At 41.2% G+C, this 22,462-nt stretch overlaps 1 protein-coding gene across 5 annotated transcripts in view; it reads right to left on the bottom strand.

The window, feature by feature from the left end:
* The window catches only part of rfx3 (regulatory factor X, 3 (influences HLA class II expression)), a 337,954-nt gene that overhangs the window by 35,999 nt on the left and 279,493 nt on the right, over window positions 1-22,462 (bottom strand). For all 5 annotated transcript variants that reach the window (XM_080188698.1, XM_080188699.1, XM_080188700.1 and 2 more), the window contains 2 exons: window positions 15,637-15,734; window positions 7,006-7,155 (listed from right to left, as the gene is read on the bottom strand). In XM_080188698.1, coding sequence (XP_080044824.1) covers window positions 7,006-7,155; window positions 15,637-15,734 — 248 coding nt within the window. The remainder of the gene's footprint in view (window positions 1-7,005; window positions 7,156-15,636; window positions 15,735-22,462) is intronic.

The following is a 22,462-nucleotide window of genomic DNA, read 5'->3' as shown; positions in this document are numbered from 1 at the left end:
TAGTCATGCTGCTTGATGCCAGGAGTCAAGCCCTGAGCACCTCGATGCAGTGCTGCAAAGGTTCATTGTCAGGAAACCTGTGCGCAATGTCAAGAAGCCTGGAGGTGTCCAGCATTAATTTTGCAAAGGGCTTTATGCAGACCATTTTAATGTGGGAAAATGTTTGTCACAAAATCATGCTGACTCTACCTAATTACCTTGAATGTATCTAAGTGCCTTGCTATAATGCCTTTAATAATTGTGTCTAACTTTTTCCCTATGACAGATGTTAAGCTAACTGGCCTGGAGTTTACTATTTTCTGTCTCCCTCCCTTTTTGGCTAAAGGAGTTACATTTGTTATTCCCCAATCTATACGAACCTTCCCCGTATCTAGGGGATTTTTGGAAATTAAAACCAATGCATAGACTATTTTAAAAGCTGCTTTTTTTAAGATCCAAGGACCCAGAGACTTGATAGCACATAGCCCCATCAATTTTCTCAGTACCATTTCCCAGATGATTATAATTTTCTTCAGTTCCTCCCTCCTTTCCATTTCCTGATTTATAGCTATTTCTGGGATGTTACTTGAACCAACTGTAGTCAAGACCAATTCAAAACAAACGCAAAATGCTGACTGTTTCCTTTCAGGTCTGACAAAGGGCCATCTAGACTCAAAACCTTGTCTCTATTTTCTCTCCGCAGATGCTGTCAGACTTACTGAGATGTTCCAGCATTTTTCTGTCCCAATTCAAAACAGCTGTTCAATTCATCTGCTGTCTCTTTATTTTTCATTATTTATTCCCCAGATCCGTTTTCTCTAGGACCAAAGCTCACTACATTAACTTTATTTTAAAACTATCTAAAGAAACTCGTATTATCTTTTTTATACTTCTAATTAGGTCGCTCTTGTATTCTAATTTTTCCATCCTTACTAATCTTTTAGTCATTCTTTGCAGTTTTTTATATTGTTTAATCCTTTGACTTGCTACCCCCTCCTTGCACAACTATATAATTTCTCTTCAAGTTTGATACTATCTTTAGTTAACCCTGGATGGTGGATCCTCATATTGGAAATTTTCTTGTTGGAATGTATCTGTTCTGTATATTCTGAAACATCATTCAGGAATTTTGGTCACTGCATCTCTATTGACCTATCCATTAATCCATTATAGATAAGACTGATGAGTTAAGGGTGTGGATTGACACATAGAATTGTAATGTTGCCATCACAAAGACGTGATTGAGGGTTGGAGCAGGACTGACAACTCAACATTACAGGATCTAGAATCTTCAGGTGAGGGAGAGGAGCGTGTAAAAGATGAGGGGATATTGCATTAATTAAGGAGTCAGTTACTGCAATAAGGAGGGACAATATCGTGGAAGGGTCTTCAAATGAGGCTTTGAGAGTAGAAGCTTAAGAATAAAAAAAGGGCAGTCACATTGCTGAGAGTGTATTATATGCCTCCCAACAGTCAGCGGGCAATAGAGGAGCAGATATGTTTTCAACTTCCCCAACATTAACTGTGATAGTCAGAGTGTGAAGGGTTTAGGGGGCAGATTTCTTGAAACGTATTCAGGAAAGCTTTTTATATCAACATGTAGGAGGTTCAACAAGTGATGCCGCAGTGCTGGATCTAATTCAGGGAAAAGAAGCCAGGCAGCTGTTCGAGGTGGCAGTGGGGGAGCATTTTAGTGATATTGACAGCAACACAGTGTGATTTAAGTTTGTTTTGGAAAAGGGAAAAAAGTGATTTTAGATTGGGGGAAGGCAGATTTTATCAAAATAAGGCAGGGTCTGGCCAAAGTAAACTTGGAGCAGCTTGATGTGAGAAAAACTACATTGGAGCAGTGGGGCACGTTCAAAAAGAAATTGTGGAGTGTACAGGCCCAACATATTCCCTTTCGGGTGAAATGTAGGAACGACAAGCCGAGAGAACCCTGGATGTCTTGGAATATTCAGGGCTGAATAAAAAAGAAAAGGAAGACCGTTAGCAGGGACAAAGAGAGCAAATCAATGGAGGCCTTGGTGGAGTATACAAAGCGCAGAGGCAACTTAAACAATTAAGAGAGCAAAAAGGAAGCATGAGAAAGCACTGGCAGGTAAGATTAGGGCGAATCCCCAGATTTTCTGTAAGTATATTAAGGGGAGGGGAAGAGATAACCAGGGAAAGGTTGTTAATCGAATACTTCACATTTGTCTTCACTCAGCAGAAGGAGGCATGGAATTTGGGGAGAGGGACTGTGAGGCACTTGTTGAACGTAAGGAGTGAAGAGATATTGGAGGATTTGGCAGGTTGAAAAGTGGGCAAATGCCTAGATCAGTATGTATTCCAGGGAGGCAAGCGAGGAAATTACAGTTAATTCCTCTCTGGCCACAGGGAGATGCCAGAGGATTGCAAGACAGTTAATCTGGCTCCACTTGTCAAGAAACATGGTAGAGATAAACCAGGGAACCCATTGAGTCTCACATCATGATAAGAAAATTATTGAAGAAAAGTTTGGAGAGAATTAATCTCCATTTGGAGATGCAAAGTTTGATCAAGGATAGTCAGCATGGCTTTGTCAGAGGGAGGTCATGCCTAATAAATTTGATTTTTTTTGTGGTAGTGATCGGGTGTGTAGATGTGGGTAGTTGCAGTTGATGTTGTTTATCTGGATTTCAGCAAAGCCTTTGACAAAATTCTACGTGAGGGACCAATAAAGAAAGTAAAAATACATGGGATTCAGGATAACATGGTAAATTGGATTCAAATCTGGCTCAGTGGTGTGAATCAGAGGGTGATGGTAGAAGTCTGTTTGTGACTGAAGGCTGGTGTCCAGTGGCATACCACAGGGATCAGTGCTAGGTCCCACATTTATTTTTTATATATATAAAACAAACAACAATAATATGGATGAGATTGTGGGGAGGATGATAAATAAGTTTGCAGATGATACAAAGATTGGCAGGGAGGTTAGTAGCTAGGAAGATGGTATTGGATTGCAGGAAGATATAGATGGGGGTTGGGTCAGGTGGGCACATCAGTGACTGATGGAATTTAATTCTGAAAAGTACAAGGTGATACACTTTGGAAGGTGTAACAAAACAAGGGAATACTCAATGAATGGCAGGACGCTACAAAGCTCGGAGGAACAAAGGGATCTTGGATTGCTTGTTCACAGATCCACAAAGGCAACAGGACAATTTAATAGGGTAGTTAAAGAGGTATACCAGATATGTGACTTTATCAGTCGTGACATAAATTACAACAGCAGGGTGGTTATGTTGGAGCTGTACAAAACTTTGGTTCAGTCATAGCTGGAGTACTGTGTGCAGTTCTGGTCACCTCACTACAGGAAGGATGTGATAACACTTGGAGGGGGTGCAGAGGAGATTCGCCTGGGATAGAGCATTTGAGGTATGAAGAGAGGTTGGATAGGCTCAGGTTGTTTACCTAAAAGCAGAGATGGCTCAGGGGGACCTGATTGAAGTGTATATTGTACATTGTATACATCAAGTGTACACTGAGGGGCATGGACAGGGTGAACAGGAAGCAACTGTTTCCCTTAGTTGAATGGTCAATAATGATGGGAAGGGACAGGAGGTTTAGAGGGGATTTGAGGGAAAAATCTTTTCACACAGAGGGTAGTGGAAGTCTGGAATGCACTGTCTAGGAGAGTAGGAAGTGGGAAACCTTACAACCATTAAAAAATCGAGTACTTCTCCATTTGGATGAGAACATGAAATATCGTAACATTTAAGGCTATGGGCCAAACGCTGGAAAATGGGATTATTGTAGATTTAGTGTAGCTTTGTCTGTGTACGTTTGATAGGTTGAAGGTCTTCTTCTGTACAGTGACTGTCACTATGACTCTAATCAGTTCACTTTAGATAGCTCTGTTTTCATGCCCTCATAAATGCCCTTATTTAAGTTAAAAATATTAGTCTTGGACCCATTCTTTTCTCCCTCAAAGTGAATGTAAAATTCCATTCCAATATGATTGCTGCTAATATGGATGCCTTCTGTATGAGTTCATTAATTAATCCCATCTTTTGGGCAATACCCAGGTCCAGTATAACCTGCTCTCTGGCTGGCTCCAAAATGTGCTGTGATAAGAAACTATCTTGAAAACATTTTGTGAACTTATTGTCTAGACTACCTTGGCTCACTTAACTTTTTTCAGTCTATACAGATTAAAATGCCCATGATTATTGCCATAACTTTCTGACAAGCTCCCATTATTTTTTCCTTTATACACAGTCTTACCATGTGGGTATTGTTGGGGGCCTTGTACACCGCTCCCACAAGTGACTTCTTGCTTTTATCATTTCTCATCTCTACCCAAACCATTTTGACATCCTGGTTTCCTGAGCATCATTAATTATTAGAGCCATCACTCAACCTGTTCTTAAATTCCTGTCCTTCCTAAGTATCACGTATCCTTCAATATTCAAGTCCATCAGATCATAATAATTTATTATGGAAACATCTCCAACTGTCCTGTATAGTCCCTTCATGATTTTGAATATCTCTCTCAAATTTCCTCTCAATCATATCTTCTCCAAGTGAACTGTCCCAGCTTCTCCAATCTAAGTAACTGAAATTCCTTATCTTCTTGGAACCATTCTTGAGAATCTTTTCTACGTTCTCTCTATTGCTTTTATATACTTCCTAAAATGGCACGTTTTGGAGCCAGCCAAAGAGTAGGTTATACTGGACCTGGGTATTGTCCAAAAGATGGGATTAATTAATGAACTCATACAGAAGGCACCCCTAGTGGCAGCACTCGTATTAGGATAGAATTTTACATTCACTTTGAGGGAGAAAAGAACGGCGTGCAGAACCGAATGCAATAGTCCAGCTGAGGCTGAACCTGCATTTCATACAAGGTTATTGTAACTTCCTTGCTTTTGCACTCCATTCCCCTATTTATAAAGCACAGAATCCTTTATACTTTATTAACTGGTGTCTCAACCTTCAATGATTTGAGCACACATACCAGGTCCCTCTGCTTCCCTACCAGAAGTCAGCAATCTTTCGCCAGCCAAGCTGCAACCACTGGTGTAGCACAGCGTAGAAGTACGAGGATATTCATCAGTGGAAACAAGCACTAAGGGAATGCAGAAAGGTGATACATAGACGTGCAATATGACATGGCTTGTTTTGTAAATTAGGTTTTGTAATGTTTCTTTTGTATTTGCTTTTATGTTTGCATTGTAGTGAAATGGTTCCTGTGATGGTCAGCAACAAAGTGAAGATAAATTGTGGAACTGTTGGTGAATTGAGTTACATTTACAGAATATTCATTGAGTAATAGCCCATTCAGGAAGGGGGTTAAAATGGTTGCCTCCTCCCTTCCTCTTCTTCAGTTGGTAGCAAGGGCTGCGCTCTCATGATAGTGACATGATGCAGCATGCAGTAGACCACTAGTAATCTTAAACACTGCAGGTTTCTTCCAGAGTGGTTCACGTAGTGTAAGTATTGCTTCAAATGTCAGTGATGTGTACCATCCACATGTGACAATGTGGCTTTCATTTTATGCATGTTGCCTACATGTGCATGGATTGAGCACTGGAGTCATAAGCCATGCAATCAATGAATTGGCCTTGTCACCCAGTAGTCACCTCTAGTTAGTTGTGGTAGATTATAGGCAGGTGGCACAGCAAACCGCTACTGAATGAAGGTATTGTGACTGCTGCTAGGACCCTGGGCATTGACATAAAGGAATCTTTCCCCATTTATCACATATAAGCCAGAGGTTAAGAAGGTAAAATCCCACTCCAAAGCAGCACATCTCAGAGTTGACATGTGAAGAAATGTGTGGGGAATCAACGGCACCATGGAGTATAGGGAAGCCTGCAATCCTCTCAAAGCCTTGTGCTCATTCTGCTTGCTTTTCTGTGGAAATAGAGTCTAAGTGACCTCCCTTATGTAAAATTGACAACAAAATAGGAGATTTTGTAAATACTTTCAGCTTCAGCCGAGAATGAGCCCACTGCAGAAGAGGAAAATTATACAAGACATCAAAGGTCATATTCACAGCCACTGGCAATGTTGCCCACGCCCTGTTCTAAGGTTGCAGCAGGTGGCAGATCTCGGTGTGGGTGGCCTTACTGAGGCACAGATTTTGACATATTGTTCCTTATTGAGGTTCGGGGGGTGGGGGGGGGGGGGGGGGGGGGTGTGGGGAGGGAAGAACAAGTTACAGAAAAGCTCCAAGATCACTTGCTGAGGATCTTGCCCCCTTTCTTTTCCAGCAGCTTGTCCTGCTGTGTGTCACATCTGCTCCTGCTTCACTCCCTGTTTTGCCATAGTTCAACTGGACTGCATACCACTGGACTCATGTTGAGAATTAAGTGGCTGGTGCACAAGTTCCAAAGTCAGGACAAAGTCCTCCAGTGTGTATACCAGTCCCTGGAAACATCAGCAACTTGAAACAACACTATAAATCACTGAACGCATCTGCATTCATAGCAGCAGCCAATAGAAATCAATCAACAACTAACTGGTAAGTAGTTGATGATGCCTTAAATAGCATTAATAGGTTTCCTTCATGCTGCTAAATGTGAGTTCAGCTGTTTGTGTTTAAGAGACAGTGTTAGCTGAAGCACTGAGCTCCAAGATTGTACTGCTGGCATCATATCTGTGTTTCATGTTGATTGATGTCTAGATCAGCCTACCCTCCATAGTTCTGGCAGACAATCCCTGGACATGTGGTAAACCCCCACCCCAAATGGCATCAGGCGCAGTTCACAGCAAAGATCTATGTGGACATTGACTTGGAGTCAAAATCGCACTTTGCGTACCCTCAAAATGGATGCCAAGGAGCTGAATTTTGCTACTAAGCATTTTTCATCAGAATGTCTACTTCATTCCGCCAACTGTGAGTAATCTGATTCTAAATAGTTGAAAATGGCTTTCCTCGGACCATTTACCAGTTTCATTCATTCATGTATAATGGTGTTTCTGAGTGAATTAATTTTTAAAAACATTTAAACATGATTAACATTGGTTGATGTAACATTGTATGGTCCTGAAGCTTACCTGGACATTGGCGAAGTCTACACGATTGAGGTCACTGAGCATCTGGTTAATTTGAGATGTGTTTTGCAGCACAGCTCGAGCAGCTTGAGCTAAATGATTGAGGGACGTATATCTACGCAGTGTCTGAGCAAAGGCACTTACAGCTCCAACCTATCAGAAAACAGGTGGCACAGCAGTCAGTTAGAGCAATTAGGTTTTGAAATGATATGTTTATACCTTTGAATATTTCTACTGTGATCAATTGGATTGAGGGTGAGATGGAACCGACAGGGCTGACGGATGGACGGATTACGGGATGGATGGATTGATTGATTGCAGGACAGATGGACGGATTGAATGAGGGATAGACAGATTGAAGGAAAGGTTGGTTGGTTGTCAGGTGGGACAGATGGATGTTTGGTGGAGGGAGGGATAGAGGGAGGAAAGGATTGATATAAAGAAATGAATGATGGAGGGATAGATGCAAGGAGGGATAGGGTGGATGGATGGATGGGTTGGGAGGAATAGAGAGGTGGGTAGACTTGTATTGTATTTTTCATGTACTATATGAACAGGACATCCCAATACATCCAATTAGTACTTTTGAATTAATAGAATCACATAATTGCAGGCACCATTCTAATGTTTGAAATGCTGCAGCCAGTTGGTACACTAAATGTGATAATGGCCAGATAATCTGTTTTTAGTGATATTATTTATAGAATGAATATTAGCTGCGATCTGAGAACAGATGAGGCATCCGTTTAATGTCACATTCAAAAGACAGCATCTCAAACAGTGCAGTACTCCTTCAGCATTGCACTCAAGTATCTTTTTTTTTTGCTGGAGTGGAACTTCTGACAATCTTCTGACTCAGATGAGAATGTTGCCCACTGAGCCACAACTGACATAATACAATAGGAATAATTTTGATCCTGTACACTAGTTAATACATGTGCTTAATGCTCATTTTAGTGCATTTATATTGTGCACGTTAAGAATGTTCTATATCAACCCTAACGTTTGTTCATTTTGTATAGCCAGTTGAATTTAAAACAACACCAAAGACAACCATTGTTTTGTTTCATCTTGACTATGCACTAAACAATATCTGAATTTTTTTTAAAGTAAAGACGGGTCCTAGTCAAAAAGTGGGTTAGGAAACCAGCATGGAAACAGGTCAAATCTGAAAATTGATATTGGAGAAATGAATATAAAAAGACACCAATTCATTTCAATCTTATTTGTTCATCGATTCAACATCTATCCTCTGACAGTCAAAGCAAGTTTTTAGTGTACAGTTGGGACAATTCACATATGACTTTACGTCCATATGAATGCGTTTATTTTGGAAAATGAAAATGAACTGCAGTAAGTCTGAAGTACAATTATTCAGGCTCTTGTATATGAGAGTGAAAAGCGATGTGCTGTGAAATAAAATCTGATGGGCAGTAAGCACATCACTTTGAACCCCATCATGCTTATAAACTGAATTATGTGAATATCCAGTGCCTCAAAACACAAATGCCATATTGGAACTTGATCGCTGTATGGTAAAGCAAGGAGCTACTCCATGGAATTCAGTGAAGAAAGAAAATATCAGGAACTAAAAGCTCAGCCACCTTCAAACCTAAGTAACAGTCTAACAAAAGATACCAAACCATGCCGCATCTGCCATTCTCAGATAAATGTAAAAATAACACAAGAAATAGGAGTAGGCCATTTGGCCCCTCACACATGCTCTACCATTCAATAAAATCATGGCTGATAGGATTGTGGCCTTAACTCCACTTTCCTGCCTGCCCCCCCAACCCTTGACTCTCCTTGTAATGTCCTGTGTTAGGGCTTGTGAATTTTAAACAAAAAAGAGCTGTGGTTTTCATACGTAGATTCAAAATAACAATAACAGATTTATTCTAGGACCTCCTGCCTGCTTAGAATACAAACTGGAAGTAAAACAGCAGCTTGTGCAAACACCCTAATGACATCACCATCAAATCATATGATTAACTCTTAAAGCAACCTGCAACAACTTAAATATATAACACCCACATGAATCAATAAACTGTCTAACATCCTTAAATGTATTCCATGACTCATCCTCTACTGCTTGCTGGGCAAAGGAATTTCAAAAACTAACAACTCTCAGAAGAAATCTCTCCTCTTTTCCATATTTAAATTTTGCTCCCAGTTCTAGATTCCCCCACGAGAGGAAACATTTTATCAGCCATGATCCATTCAAGCCCCCTCAGAACGTTAGATCCTATGAGATCATCTCTCATTTTACGAACTTAGATAATTATAGATTCAACCTGCTTAATCTTTCCTTGTTAAAAAAAGTCCCTGGAATAAGTCTAATGAAACTTCTCTGAATTGTTCTAATGCAAATGTGTTCCCCCTTAAGTTGGCCAAAACTGTATAAGGTAGGTGTGGTCTCATCAATGCCCCGTACAGTTGTAGCGAAGCTTTACTTTGACACTCCATCCTTCTTGGAATAAACACCAACATTCCATTTGCCTTCCTAATTATTTGCTGCACCTGCATGCTGACTTTTTGTGATTCATGTACCAGGACAACCAGACCCCTCTGTGTTGCAGAATAGAGATCTAGGTTCAATTCCACAGGTTCACTGCCTGTGTGGTGTTTGCACTTTCTTCCCGTGTTTGCACTGGTTTCCACTGGGTGTTCTGGTTTCCTCCCACAGTCAAAAGATGTGCAGATAAGGTTGATTGGCCATGTTAAATTACCCCTTCATATCAGGGGAATAGCAGGGTAAATATGTGGGGTTATGAAGATAGGGCCTGGGTGGAATTGTTGTCAGTACTGCCTTGATAGGATGCCAAATGGCAATCTGTATTGTTGGGATTCTATGGCATTGGAGGCAGTGCAGAAAATGTTCACTAGGTTGATCCCAGGCATGGAGAGATTTTCTTATGAGCAGAGGCTGCGTAGATTGGGCCTGTATTCATTGGAGTTTAGAAAATGCGAGGCAATCTTATTGGTATATAAAGCATTCTCAGGGGCTTGTTGGGGTTGATGTTGGGAGGTTGTTTCCCCTTGTGGGAGAGTCATGGTAGCACAGTGGTTAGCACTGCTGCTTCTCAGCTCCAGGGTCCTGGGTTCGATTCCCGTCTCAGGTCACTGTCTGTGTGGAGTTTGCACATTCTCCTCGTGTCTGCGTGGGTTTCCTCCAGGTACTCCGGTTTCCTCCCACAGTCTAAAGATGTGCGGGTTAGGTTAATTGGCCATGCTAAGAAAATTGCCCCTTAGTGTCCAGGGATGCATAGGTTTGAGGGATTAGTGGGTATAACATGTAGGGATATGGGGGTAGGGCCTGGGCGGGTTTGCATTCGGTGCAGACCCGATGGGCCGAAGGACTCTTTCTGCACTGTAGGGTTCTATGATTCTAGTCTAGGACCAGAGGGCATAATCTTAGAATAGTCGGTTGTTCATTTTAGACAGGGATGAAGAAGAATTTCTGCTTTCCAAAGGTAGTGAATCTGTGGAATTCTTTATCACAGAAGACTGTAGAGTCTGGGTCTTACAGCATGTTCAATACTGGGATAGACAGATATTTAATCAGTCATGAAATCAAGGGTTATGAGGATAAGATAGGAAAGTGGAATTGAGGATTATCATACTAGATCAATCATGATCTCCACTGAATGGTGGAGCTGACTCAGTGGGTTGAATGGCCTACTTATGCTCCTAGGTCTTATTATATTCCATCAAACAATTTTTTGCCCACACACACTTAAACAAATTATATCCTTACGCAGATTCTCTGTATCCTCCTCACAGCTTGCTTCCCTAGCCATCTTTTTGGCAACAGCATATTTGTTTACACGTCAGTCTCTTCATCCAGAGAACGAATTTTCGCATTTTTCAAAAACAGATGTTAGGCTAACTGGCCCTATAGTTTCTTATTTTCTATCTCCTTTTCACTTGAATAGAGGTGTGACTTTTGCATTTTTCCAATCTGCTGAAATTTTAGATAACAACCAACGTATCTATTATCTCTGCAGCCACTTCTTTAAGACCCAAGTTTGCATCTATCAGGTCCATGGAACATGTTATCCGTAAGTTCCATTAGTTTTCTCAAGATATCTTTTCTCGTGACTGTGATTGTTTTAATTTACTCCCTCCCTTTTGCCTCTTGACTTTCTATGATTCTTGGGGTACTTTTTATGAAGATGAATATAAAATATTTATTCAAAGCTAGCTGCCATTTTTTCATTTCCCATTATTAATTCCTCTGTCTTGCGCTCTGAAGGACTCAATGCTCACATTAGCTACTCTTTGTATGTACTTAAAGAAGCTCATGCCGTTTATTTTTGTATTTCTTGTTAGTTTTCTCTCATACTCTGATTTCTTCCCTTTTTTTGGTTTCTAAAACTTTCCCATCCTTCTGGTCTACCACTAATTTTCACAGCAACAACACTGTACGCCCTTATTACCACCTTTAACTTATTTAGTTAGCGTGGATAGTTTATCTTTCTCAAAGTCGTTCTTCCTCAATGAAATCTAGCTTTAATGAGAGTTATGAAATATCTGACATAATGTTTGAATGTCACCTTTTTAGTGTCACTTTAGCCAACTCTGACTCCATACCCTTTATTTAAGTTTAAGACACTAGTTATGGGCCCACATTTCTCACTCTTAAACTGAATCTGAAATTCCATCATGGGCGAATCAATCTCTTGCCCACGGGATCTTTCACCAAGAGATCAACCACATCTACAACAGCTGTTTGACCAATTTTTTTTTTTCCCTGTTCTTCAAAAATGTCAAACACTCCCTCATGGCAGACTGGTGCAGAAGATGAAGTCGCATGGGATCAGAGATGAGCTGGCAAGGTGGATAAAAAACTAGCATGGTCAAAGAAGACAGAGGGTAGCAGTGGAAGGGTAAGTTTCTGAATGGAGGGCTGTGACAAGTGGCGTTCCTCAGGGATCAGTGCTGGGGCCTTTGCTGTTTGTAATATATATAAATGACTTGGAGGAAAATGTAACTGGTTTGATTAGTAAGTTTGCGGATGACACGAAGGTTGGTGGATTTGCAGATAGCGATGAGGACCATCAGAGGATACAGCATGATACAGATCATTTGGAGACTTGGATGGAAAGGTGGCATACGGAGTTTAATCCGGACAAATGTGAGGTAATGCATTTTGGAAAGGCTAACACAGATAGAAATACACAGTAAATGGCAGAACCCTAAAGAGTATTGATAGGCAAAGGAATCTGGGTGTACAGGTACACAGGTTACTGAAAGTGGCAAAGCAGGTGGAGAAAGTGGTCAAGAAGGCATATGGCATGCGGTATGCTTGCCTTCATCGGCTGGGACACTGAGTTTAAAAATTGGCAAGTCATGTTGCAGTTTTATAGAACCTTAGTTAGGCCACACTTGGAATACAGTGTTCAATTCTGCTCACCGCACTACCAGAAGGATGTGGAGGCTTTGGAGAGGGTACAGAAAAGATTTACCAGGATGTTGCCTGGTATGGAGGGCATCAGCTATGAGGAGAGGTTGGAGAAACTTGGTTTGTTCTCACTGGAACAACGGAGGTTGAGGGGTGACCTAATAGAATTCTACAAGATTATGAGGTGCATGGACAGAGAGAATAGTCAGAAGCTTTTTCCCAGGGTGGAAGAATCAATTACTAGGGGGCACAAGTTTAAGATGCGAGGGGCAAGGTTTAAAGGAAATGTATGAGGCAGATTTTTTTTTTTTACACAGAAGGTGGTGGGTGTCTGGAATTTGTTGCTGGGGGAGATAGTGGAAGCAGATATGATAGCGGCTTTTAAGGGGCATCTTGACAAGCACAAGGATGGGATGGGAATAGAGGGAATGCGGCCTAATAAAGATTCTATAAAGCTGCAACATGACTTGCCAATTTTTAAACTCAGTGTCCCTGCCGATGAAGGCAAGTATGCCGTATGTATTCTTGAATACCTTCTCCACCAGCGTTGCCACTTTCAGTGAGCTGTGTATCTTTCCTCGCCTTAAAGGCATTCAACAAGGTAACCTCAACTGTTTCACTGGGAATTCCACAGATTCACAACCCTTTGGGTGAAGAAATTCCTCCTCAACTCTGACCTAAATCTCCTCCCCCTTTTCTTGAGGCTATGCCCCCTAGCTCTAGTTTCACCTGCCAGTGGAAATAATCTCCCTGCTTCTATTTTATCTACTCCCTTCATGATGTTATATGTTTCCATAAGATTCCCCCTCATTTTTCTAAATTCCAATGAGTATAGTTCCAGTCTACTCAGTCTCTCCTCATAAGCCAACCCTCTCAATTACAGAATCAACCTTGTGACTTTCCTCTGCACCCGCTCCAGTGCCAGTACATATATCTTTTCTCAAGTAAGCAGACCAAAACTGTACAAAGTACTCCAGGTGTGGCTTCACCAGCACCTTATACAGTGCAACGTTACCTCCCTGTTTTTAAACTCCATCCCTCTAGCAATGAAGGGCAAAATTTCATTTGCCTTTTTAATTACCCGTTGCACCAGCAAACCAACTTTTTGTGATTCCTGCACAAGGACATAAGAACATAAGAACATAAGAAATAGGAGCAGGAGTAGGCCAACTAGCCCTTCGAGCCTGCCCCGCCATTCAATAAGATCATGGCTGATCTGTCGTGGCTCAGTTCCACATTCCTGCCCTCTCCCCATAACCCTTAATCCCCTCTCTTATCAAAAACCCATCAACCCACGTCTTAAAAATATTTAGCGAGGTAGCCTCCACCACTTCAACGGGCAGAGAATTCCAGAGATTCACCACCCTTTGAGTGAAGAAGTTCCTCCTCAGGTCCCTCCCCATAGCAGCATGCTGCATTTTTTAAAAACCATTTAATAGTCCATTTTGCTGCTATTCCTACCAAAATGGATGAACCTCACATTTACCAACATTGTACTCCACCTGCCAGATCTTTGTCCACTTACTTAAACTATCTATATCCCTCAACAGACTTTGTGTCCTCTGCACATTTTGCTCTGCCACTCATCTTAGTGTCATCTGCGAACTTTGACACACTAAACTTGGTCCCCAACTCCAAATCATCTACGTAAATTGTAAACAATTTCAGTCCCAACACTGATCCCTGAGGCACACCATTGGTCACTGATCACCACCAGGAAAACACCCATTTATCCTCACTCTTTGTCTTCTGTTAGTTACCCAATCCTCTATCCATGCTAATACATTACCGGTAACACTGTGCACCTTTATCTTATGCAGCAGCTTTTTGTGCGGCACCTTGTCGAATGCCTTCTGGAAACTCAGATACACCACATCCACTGGTTCCCCGTTGTCCACCACGCTCGTAATGTCCTCAAAGAATTCTAGTAGATTAGTTAAACATGGCTTGCCTTTCATGAACGCATGCTGCGTCTGCCAAATGGGGCAATTTCTATGCATGTGTTTCGCTATTTCTTCCTTGATGATAAATTCAAGCATTTTGCCCACTACAGAAGTTAAGCTAACTGGCTTATAGTTACCAACCTTTTGTCAACCACCTTTTATAAACAGTGGCATCACACTTGCTCTTTTCCAATTTGCCAGAATTCAGCAAATTCTGGTAAATCATCACGAGTGCATTTGCACCTTAACTTCCATTACCACTCCCCTCCCATCACCTGCCTCCCTTCGATTTAGTTCTAAGCCCCGTCCTGAGCCTTAGACATACAGTTCATAAGATCACTGACCCTTTCCCAATTTTAGTGGAACTCGTACTAATGGACAGCTCCCTCTTTTTCCAGTGCTGGTGTCAGTGTCCCATGAATCCAATCCACTTCTTCACACACCACTCTTTGCAGCGCACATTAAGTTCTCTAATCTGCTTGATCCTATGCCAATTGGCATGTGGCTCATGTAACAATTCAGGGATAATTACTTTTGAGGTTCTGCATTTTAATTTGGAACCTAACTCCTCAAACTCTTTCAGCAGAACCCGAATCCTAGATCTACCTGCGTTGTGTGATTTTATTTATTATTGTCACGTATTAGTATATAGTAAAAAGTATGGTTTCTTGCGAGCCAGACAGACAAGGCATACTGTACATAGGGAAGGAGAAAGTGGAGAATGTAGTATCACAGGCATAGCTAGGGTGTAGAGAAAGATCAACTTAATGCGAAGTAGGCCCGTTCAAAATGACACAAGGAAAGAAGCTGCTTTTGAGTTGGTTGGTACATGATCTCAAACTTTTGTAACTTTTTCCCAACGGAAGAAGGCGTAGGAGAATATGTCCAGGGTGCATGGGGTCCTTGATTATGCTAGCTGCTTTTCTGAGGCAATGGGAAGTGTATACAGAGTCAATGGATGGGAGGCTGGTTTGAGTGATGGAGAGGCTAGTTTGAGTGATGGTTCCTATATGGAATTTAACAACTGGATCCCCCTTCCTACTTCAAGATTGTCAGCTTTGTGAGAAGATCTCCAAATTCTGACACTTGGCAGGCAACACCACCTTTGGAACTCCTGAGTGCTCGGCCAGATTAACACTTATTCAGCAGTTAGCAAGATAGGATATTTAATGAATTAGGCAACAGAATGTTGCTTGCATTCCTTGATGAAGATCCATAAAACTTTTATATTCTAAAGCAATCAGGAATACAATTTAATTTATTCTATGGCAATTCCATTCTACTTACCTTGGTGCGAACCATTTGCTGTGGAATATTGTTCATGGCATTTGTGAGCCATCCTTCGAGGCTTTTTGCAAAATTGCGAACGGCTTGAGTCAAGGCACCTAAAAATGGTAAAGGGAAAAAAAACGTGAACATAAATTCATGAAAAGTTCATCAAACATTTGCAGCATCTCATCTAAAGTCTATAATTTATGCCCCTTTTCAGACTTTAGTCACTGAAAAACTTTATAATTCAATTGAGGAAACGTCAATAAGAACTGGGTGGAGGCTTTGGTTAATATTGGCCTTTCACCTCAAATACCCAGATTTAAATGCAATCCAGGTGGGATGAAGTGTTCTGCATTTGTTGCCTATAAAGTTTCAAGATAAAGTGAGTTTGGGCAGGTGCAATCCAGTTCCCAGAGGGCATGGATCTATGGCACGAAAGAGCCATTTTGCATTAAATGGCAATGTTATTAAGAGTGGTCAGTATGCAAAATAAAAAAAAGGTCACACTATTGGATCAAAGTGCTGTCTTTTCTGGCTCAGTCATATTATTGGGGCAGAGTTGTATAGACATTGCTGGCTATGCTCTCTGTGACCATAGACTTTGGCAGGAAGAATAGAAAAGCAATCTATTGTTTGAATGCAGAGAGACTGCAATGGGCGTACACCCATTGGAATTTAGAAGAATGAGAGATGATCTTATTGAAGCATATAAAATCTTGAGGGAACTGTGACAGGGTGGATGCTGTGAGAACGCTTCCCCTATTGAGAGGCTAGAACGAGTGAATTCTGTTTAAAAATTAGGGGTCTCCCAGTTAAGATTCAGATATGGAGAATTCTTTGCTCTCAGAGGACTGTTAGCTAGTGAAATGCTTTTCACCAGGAAGCAGTGGAAGCTGGGGTGCAATGGGGTGGACACAAGAATACAAGAATTAGGATCAAGTCCCTCAAACCAGTGCACCATTTGATAAGATCATGGTTAAACATAAACATAGAAACTAGAAGCAGGAGTAGGTCATTCAGCACTTTGAGCTTGCTCTGCCATTCATTTTGATCATGACTGATCATCAACTTCAATATCTAGATCCCCCGCTTTGCCCTTGAGATCCAAGAGCTATATCTAATTTCTTCTTGAAATCAGACAACGTCTTGGCCTCAACAATATACCGTGGCAGTGAATTCCACACATTCATCACCCTCTGGGTGAAGAAATGTCTTCTTACCTCAATTCTAAAAGGTTTAGCCCTTATCCTCAAACTATGACTCTAGTTCTGGAGTCCCCCACCATTGGGAACATGGATTCCAGCACAAGCCTCAATGCTTTTGTATTTGAAATTTCCCACATGTCCATACAGAGGAGAAGAAGCAGGAGACGAAGAATACCTCTTTGACCAGGCCTGCACTAGTTTGGGGAACCCCTTTAATTCCTAGAGCCGCATTTGGAGGATGGGAACGTCACGCAGTGCATATCCAGCTCGATTCTCTTCACTCCACCTGGGATCTGAGCATTCCTCAGATATAACAAAGAGAAAAATCTCCTGTCTGAAGTTTCAATGCACGCTTCTAATAATTTTCATATTTCTCATGTAGATTGTTTGTTTTAAATGATGAGGCAACAACCCTTTTTAAACCTCCAGATGGATAGGATGAGCTGGTGAATAAGAAATAAAAATGAAATAGAACTGTGTTAGCCATGGTTCAGGGTAAGCACTCTCACATGACCCATCAATCCTACCTCAGAGATGAGCAGATTATGCTGACCCACCAGTTCAGTCCTGAGGGAGTGCTGCATTTCTGGAGGGACTACCTTTCAGTTAAGACATCAAACTGAGACCCCAAATGTCCTCTCGTGTGGATCTTATGGCATAATTTGAGGAAGAGCAGTGTTTTCAATACCTATTCCATAAACAAGATCACTAAAGCAGATGTCACACTCTGTCTAAGGCAAACATTTGAAAGCAAGAAGCCATGCAAACATGAATTGTCATCTCCAGTGGAGACAATGGAAACTGATCAACATCCCAGCAGAAATTACATCCTACGCTCATGAATTTTCGCCTTCCAGGAATATACAAAGACCACAATAAGAAGCCAGTGGCAAAACTTGGTTGGTCTGGACTAGTGCTGGGTGTGTCAGAGTGTATGGCACCCAAACAAAAAGCCAGCAGAGTCCCCCCTGCTATGACACATAAAAATAAATGCCTTACTGTCTCCGAATGCTGGAGCAAGCCAAATCAACCAGGCTGTGAAGGAAGCAGAACAACTTTTCCGCTAAACTACAGACTAGGAATCTGAAAACCAACAACTCAGCTCAAGTCAGTGTTACTGGAAACATGAATCTCAAACGACTACGATGTTGTACCATCTGCTCCTCATGGACAAGTCAGAGACTGATGTGTGTATTTTTTTAAAAAAAACTTACTTTGGACTCGCTTTTCATTTCTAATCTTTGCAAATGTACGTGAGTGTGTTTCATTATATTCCTCCCGGTTAGTAGCTAATAAACTCAAGAAAGTCTGGTTAAATTGCCTCCATTTAAAAAATAAATATATTGAGACTGAGGAAAGTTATCTTTTTGAATTAATCTTGTTGAGACCAGCCAAAGGAGTTGAATAAAGAAAGGGAGCCTGTTCATCCCTCCTCATACAGGGGCATAACAATTAGGGGTTACACCATCTGGAATTTATCAAATTGGGACTCTTGCTGAGATAGTTCTATAGAGGGGAAATTTGAGGGCCTCACCTGGGGTCCAGTTGTAACATTATATATTATCCTGAACTCCAGGAACCCTATCTCATAGTTTAATCTTTTGTGAGGCACCTTATCAAACACCTTTTGTGTGTCCAAGTTTTACATTTCAGTTATAGAGATTATTTAGTGTAGTTTATTCCTCAAAAAACTCTTCATCAGTTTGATCAAATAAGAACTATGTTTCATAAAAGCATACTGATTTTGTCTGATCGTACATTATTTAAGTGCATTGTTAAGACTTCCTCAGTAATAAATTCCAACACTTCTCCATAGATTGATGGGTTTTTCTCTTTGATGTTGATATAAATGTTGCTAAGTTCTTTCCTGCATTGCATAGGGATGAGGTGGAGATGCTGGTGTTGGACTGGGGTAATGTATGATCAGACAAAACCGGTATGGTTTTATGAAACATAGTTCTTATTTGATGATGTGGAGATGCTGGTGTTGGACTGGGGTAAACACAGTAAGAAGTCTCACAACACCAGGTTAAAATCCAACAGATTTATTTGGTAGCAAACACCACTAGCTTTCGGAGCTTTGCCCCTCTGTCAGGTGAGTGGGGAGTTCTGATCATATTTATATGTCCTGTTTATGACAACTGGCATTTGCTACTAAATAAACCTGTTGGACTTTAACCTGGTGTTGTGAGACTTCTTATTGCATAGGGAGACAGAGACTCAAAGCAAAAGTCAGCAGCACTTGAATGAATGAAACTGATGAGTCAGAAAGAGGAACAACCATTCTTAAGTGTAAAGCCAAACAGATTTTCTATGACCTGCAACATGGACATTACAAAATCCATCACTTCACCTCCTGTTTGATTGATTACTTTTTTTTAAAATAAAAGAACTGAGGCATGTTTTAACTTCATTAAGAACCTGGAATTGTAAAAGAAAACACAGTAAACAGTCTCTACAACTAAGAAAATCTGCACTATTTGTTCCATACACTTTTGAAAATGCCTTCAATACAACCAAGCATTTATTCCCCCACCCTGGTTGTAGTGTTCGCTGAAGTGCTGTAGATTTCAGTCTTGCGGGATGAGTGCACTGAATGTAACACAGTTCCAAGGAGAGGAATGGTGATACAGTCCTAGTTTTCAGAGGCACCACATTGCATTCCTCGATGGTTAGTTTTCAACGTAGGTTATAAAATGAAAGGGGCTGGGGTGGTGGGAAAGAGAGAGAAACAATCTGGATACACAGCACATTATAATTTTATTGCATAATACTCCTCTTTGTAGGCAGTATGGCTACAGGAACAGGAAGCATGGTCTGAATATTGCAAATTCCGAGTTCAACTGAATAGTGACTGGGAAGATGAGGGGTTGGAAGCGGAGCAAGAAACAATGGGGATAACATTCCATTGTGGTGGCATTTATTCAGAGAGGGTGAACTGAATGTGGCCTCAACTCCACTTTCTGTCTTCTCCCCATAACCCTCGACTCTCGTCCATCAAAGATTGAGGGGTCAACATGGTGGTGCAGTGGTTAGCACTGCTGCCTCACAGCACCATGGACCCAGATTCAATTCCAGCCTTGGATTATTGTGTGTGTGGAGTTTGCACTCTCTCCCCTTGTCTGCATGGGTTTCCTCCAGGTGCTCTGGTTTCCTACCACAGTCCAAAGATGTGCAGGTTAGGTGGATTGGCCATGCTAAATTGACCCTAGTGTCAGCAGGATTAGAGTAAATGTGTGCGGTTATGGAAATAAGGCCTGGGTGGGATTGTGATTGGTACAAACTTGATGGGCCAAATGGGCTTCTTCTGAACTGTAGGTATTCTAAAGATATGTAATTCAGCCTTGAATTATTCAAGGCTGAATGAACCAGCCTCCACTACTGCCAGTCTGCATACTGTTTTCATGCTTTTGCTTTCAGACAGAGCTGTTCATTATCCTGCCACTTATTCTGAACCAGTGCTTTGTTTCTTCACTATGACCATTATTACTTTCTTTGCCTTTGTTCCATGACATTTTTGTTATTTAATATCTCCCGGCCCTCTAACCTATTCTGGACCTTTCCTGTTATTCTACTTTCTCCTTCCCACTTTCAACAGCACAAAAACTGTCACATTGCTACTTCCACAGGTTTGACAGCATCTGTGGAGAGAGAATAGAGCCAACATTTTGAGTCTGGACGACCTTTCAACAGAGCTCTGATAAGTCCCTATATTAACTTTGTGTCAATTCATGCTAACTCATGCACCCATCCACCCCCATGGCCCCTATTGCCCTGTGTCAGCTCATGACCTCCCACCCACCCCAATGGATCATTATCATCTCGATCCCAACTGATCCATTCGATACTTTTAAATTATCTTAACTGGGTAATTCTTTATAAAACCAAGCATTTGTACTTATAACTCCATATCATGAGCAGATACATGGAACACCATCATGTGGAAGTTCCCCTCTAAGCTATTCACCATCCTGATTTGGAAATATTTTGCCGTTCCATGACTGTCACTGGGTCAAAATCCTGGAACTCTCTCCCTAAACGGCACTATGGTTATATGTATACCACAGGGACTGCAGTGGTAAAAGAAGACAGCTCACTGCTGCCGTCTCAAGGACAATTCAGGATGGTCAATCGATGCTGGCCGAACTAGTGAAGCACATTTCCCTTGAATTAAGGAAAAAAATGAAGACAACGAATCCTTTAATGTCTTTCAGCTTTCAATCAAACTGTGAGCTTACACCATCCCATCACACCTGTGATGATAGGTTGTGGAAAGCAAGAAAGCATTAATAATACTATAGCAATAGTTCTTATATCAACAAACAGCTACTCAAACTCCAAAAGTACATTTTGTTTCAACTCTCAGGCACAGGCAGACAGTTTTTACAATTTTTAAAGGCCGTCCATTTAAATAACTTCATAGTTTGATAGTTTCACAAACCTTATCTGTCCTTCAAGACAATCACTCTAAAAAATATGTAACTTGCACTCTGCAGGATGAGATCCTGCTCCATCGAAAATAGGCTCTGTTTGAACTTAGCACTGAGTTTCAATAGCTCTGAGCTTGGGTTTCATACATGTGGGGGTCGCTGCTCACCATTGATTCCCCCCTCCCCCCAAGAGAAAAATAGTTTCTGCCGGATATGGGGGTGGGACTTCTGCGTCCATTGCCAATTTGTCAATTTGGAATCCAGGTGAACATCTCTATAAAGATTATCATATCATGCTCATATTTTTGGACCTGAGCTAGCAATTCATCCAACTTGTTACAAATACTACATGCATTCAGATAAAGAGTCTTTAATTCCATCTTTTTACTACTTTTTCCCATTCTGACCCTATTTGCTGGGGCACTCGTTTGTGTGCTCTGTCCCTTCTTGTTACGTTCCTTTTATCATTAGCCATATCATCCCATGTACTATTACCTGGTCCTCTTTCGTTAACTTATAGAGTCAGAGGTTTACTGCATGGAAACAGGCCCTTCGGCCCAACTTGTCTATGCCGCCTTTTTTTTAAACCCCTAAGCTGGTCTAATTGTCCACGTTTGGTCCATATCCCTGAACAGTCATCTTACTCATATAACTGTCTTAACGCTTTTTAAAAGACAAAATTTTACCTGCCTCTACTACTACCTTTGTTCCAGACACTCACCACCCTCTGTGTGAAAAAATTGCTCCTCTGGACCTTTTTGTATCTCTCCCCTCTCACCTTAAACCTATGTCCTCTAGTTTTAGACTCCCCTACCTTTGGGAAAAGGTATTGACTATCTAGCTGATTTAAGCTCCTCATTATTTTATAGATCACTATAAAAACACCCCTTAGATTCCTACGCTCCAGAGAAAAAAGTTCCAGCCTCTCCTTATAACTCAAACCATCAAGTCCTGGTAGCATCCTAGTAAATCTTTTCTGCACTCTTTCTAGTTTAATAATATCCTTTCTATAATAGAGTGACCAGAACTGCACACAGTATTCAAAGTGTGGCCGTACCAATGTGTTGTAGAACTTCAATAAGATGTCCCAACTCCTACATTCAATGTTCTGACCAATGAAACCAAGCAGGTCAAATGTCCATCTGTGCCTCCACTTTCAAGGAGCTATGAGTATGTGTCCCTAGACCTCTTTGTTCTGTAACTTTC

The sequence above is a fragment of the Carcharhinus amblyrhynchos genome, chromosome 5, assembly GCF_965287045.1.
Source record: "Carcharhinus amblyrhynchos chromosome 5, sCarAmb.v2.hapA, whole genome shotgun sequence".
NCBI classification, from domain to species: domain Eukaryota; kingdom Metazoa; phylum Chordata; class Chondrichthyes; order Carcharhiniformes; family Carcharhinidae; genus Carcharhinus; species Carcharhinus amblyrhynchos.
This window is presented reverse-complemented; position numbering and strand designations above follow the sequence as displayed.